This window comes from Sphaeroforma arctica (genome assembly GCF_001186125.1).
Source record: "Sphaeroforma arctica JP610 unplaced genomic scaffold supercont1.1217, whole genome shotgun sequence".
Classification (NCBI taxonomy): Eukaryota; class Ichthyosporea; order Ichthyophonida; genus Sphaeroforma; species Sphaeroforma arctica.
In genome coordinates this window covers 16294-19473 of record NW_014039341.1, presented here as the reverse complement: position 1 = coordinate 19473, position 3180 = coordinate 16294, and the positions used below count along the sequence as shown (strand labels likewise).

The 3180-nt window shown below is 41.8% G+C and overlaps 1 protein-coding gene across 1 annotated transcript; it reads left to right on the top strand.

Moving 5' to 3' along the window:
- Nucleotides 1-574: 574 nt before the first annotated feature.
- On the top strand, nucleotides 575-2751 carry SARC_10354 (hypothetical protein; the record flags this gene model as incomplete). Its single annotated transcript, XM_014295609.1, has 5 exons — nucleotides 575-627; nucleotides 1065-1105; nucleotides 1335-1535; nucleotides 2157-2238; nucleotides 2582-2751. Coding segments are annotated over 5 exons (547 nt in total), but the record flags the coding sequence as incomplete, so codon positions are not given.
- Between the last annotated feature and the right edge of the window lie 429 nt (nucleotides 2752-3180).

Sequence of the window (3180 nt, the reverse complement as noted above, 5' to 3'; positions counted from 1 at the left end):
TACTTTTATTTATATATGATGGGCTTCCGATTCGAGTTCACATAATATTCTTCATTTGCTCTACGTATTGGTATGTTTGGTATTTTATCAGCGAACGGATTGACGAGCATTGGGAAGTCGACTATGATACCGCAACCATTACGTGTCTAAACAATACGTTCTATCAAGGTATGTTGTTACTAGCCCAAGGTCGCTAGTAATTGATGCAACGGTACTATGTATTGCCTTGTTCGTGTCTTGGTCTAAGCTGGTCTGAGAACATAATGTTAAAAATTACAAACTCGTGGGATTTACTATCTCGACCTACGACTATAATGAAGCACGAACTTCATATCTGCACTCATAAGGAGACTATACACACTGCGTTACATCATTGTCATTGCTCTCTTGGGCAAACTATAGCTAACTTATCACTCCTCAGTCACTAACGACAACCAATTTATTCATTGCTGACACTACTGTATTTTTCCGTGCAGTTTACCATATAGTAAGCTTCATATCATCCTGCTGCTCTCTTGCACACAAATCTCTTCACAGATGAGGTATATCCGATGTCAAAAACGAACAGCGATGTGTTTGAGCAGTCCATCCAACCAATGATCGACTCAGCATTCAATGGCATTAACGGTAAGGAAAATGAGACGTCGATCGAGGGCCTATAGCTGCAGCCTATAATCAAGCATACAATATCCGACAGATACTGAGTGTTGAATTTAGATGTAGCTCAGATGTGTGCGCGTACGCGAACATTAACGGATCTGCACCATGGCAGTGGTGATGATTCAGTTAGATTACAGGTATGCAGCCCCTCCATTCAGACCTGGTATCGTATGTAGCTGCAGTCACATTTCTATAGGCTGTCGCACCTGGTGAACTACATGTTGTACACAAGTACTACATATAGCAGGTATCTGCCCGCGCCAACATGCTGACCTACGAAAGACGGAGATAAAGTGCGTATGTAAATATGTACAATTGGATGCGGGTACCATGAACACGTTGACGCATATGGAACGGAATTTCACTAACAAACCATGTCTCAATTTTGTATAAAACTGCGACAGTCGCTGTTTTGGTCTATGGACAAACATCGAGCGGCAAAACGGTAAGTTCGCATGCATGTGTTGATTCGAAAGTCTGTACACTTGCACATATAGTATTCGCGCTTCTATAGGTTTACTTGTACAAGACCCACTCTGAACGACCCCAATAGTTAAGCCGGGGCGGGTCAAACACTCACAAAAACAGCATAATCGGCCTTTAAATACTCGAACTACGTGTGAATATTTCATGCTCAAGTAGGTTGTTAATATACGGCGCACTTAATTCAACAGCACACAGTACGTGGGTCTAAAAAAGAAGCTGGGATCTTGCCTTTGGCAGTACAAGAGATATTTCGCAGAGCCGAGGGTATGCAGAGTGGTGGCGAGTACTCCTTTGCAGTGAGCTATTACCAGATATACAATGAGAAGATCAGCGACATGTTAAACGGAAGCGAGAAGGCAAAAGACCTGAAAGTGCACTCGAATAACGAGGCAAGCTATATGATACGTGCAATTTTTATTGGTGCTTTCTTGCCAAGGCGTGTGTTTTTCTGATGTCCATCGAATTCGTGGTTTCTAATGTGGGGTTTTTCGCAAACAAGGTTGAATGTGCGAAAGGATTGAGTATTCATCCAAACCCTAAAACCCATTCTTAAATGTAAACACATCTAAGTGTGTGCTTGGTAGTAAAGGAGGAAATGGTCTTAAATGTTTGTGGGCATATATGTCACTACTCTACATTCTTAAATGCAAACGCATCTAAGTGTGTGCTTGGTAGTAAAGGAGGAAATGGTCTTAAATGTTTGTGGGCGTATATATGTCACTACTTATATGTCACGTATTTGGAAGACTTGATGCATACTAAAGCTTCAAAAACCATGTCACAATCGAGTAGACAGCAAGCCTTTAAATATGTAGAGTGCTGATGCGAGGTTGTGAGGAGGAAACTCACATATGTATATTAGTACGATCAAACTCTCACTGACAGCCATTGAAAGTTCTTTGCCGCGTTTACGAGTTTGAGCCCCTACTCTCTCCTGAATTTCCGTATTAGGGGTTATTTTATTTTTATTTTTATTTTTATGGACTGACACCCTATTCGAATTGACTCAGGGGACTGCGGTGATTCAAGATTTGACATCGACACCTGTCACATGCTACAATGACGTTACGCAACTGCTAAAGCAGGGTGACGGTAAGTATAGTGGAATGGTTCTTGTACTTATGTACCGTCTCTATTTTTACTATTCGTTTACTCTTATGTCGTAAGTTGAACCTTAATTCGGAATCACTCGTTCATGAGCGATGCTCTTATATATTCAATAAAGCTGCAGTGGTTTCGGTGTTTCAGAGAAAGGGCGGGCGTGGGTTGATAGACACAAACGTACTTGTGCCGACGCCTCAAATCTGGCTTCAACTATTCTTATGTGAAAGTCATCAATACCTCTAATGGAGACGTTGCCACGGAGTTTTCAGTGCAATCTGAAGACGCATTAGTTTAGTTCTGAATACTGTTCTTGTTGTTTCTTTCCATACAGCACGTCGAGTCACCAGAGAGCACGAGATGAATGCGACCAGTAGTCGGTCTCACGCCATTTTCAGAATGGTAAGCATCATGTATTTCCCACGTCCCACCGATTGTGCTATCATATACTCATTTAACGTCGTGGTTGCTAAGGGTATTCAAGAGCTGTCGGCGTCCATCTAGAGCATGTAAAGCTTGGTAGTCTGGTAGTAGAGCACACTAGTAGTAGTCCACTTATGATGTATGTTGGGAAGGTCGAAAAATTCGGTTGAGAGGGTGCTTTTGCAGCAGGCAATTGTCCGACCTCGAAATAGCATTTATTCTAAGATGGTTAATACGCCCATGGTGAAACAAGCGGCATGTTCCAGATGCTATGTTCTGTATTACTGAAGGAATTAATTGAAATAGCATGAAAGGTGTCTGGTGTATACGGAACTCGAGGTGCTCAATATTATCATTTTAACCTCCCACTACAGACTTTGCAAAGCAAATATTGCGACAACGCAAACCCTGGGCACAAATCAACTGTGGTATGTGGGAAATAATTCGTTCGGACATGGTGATGGTATCAAGATATATATAAGTGCTATAATCTCGTGTTAAACTTTCCGC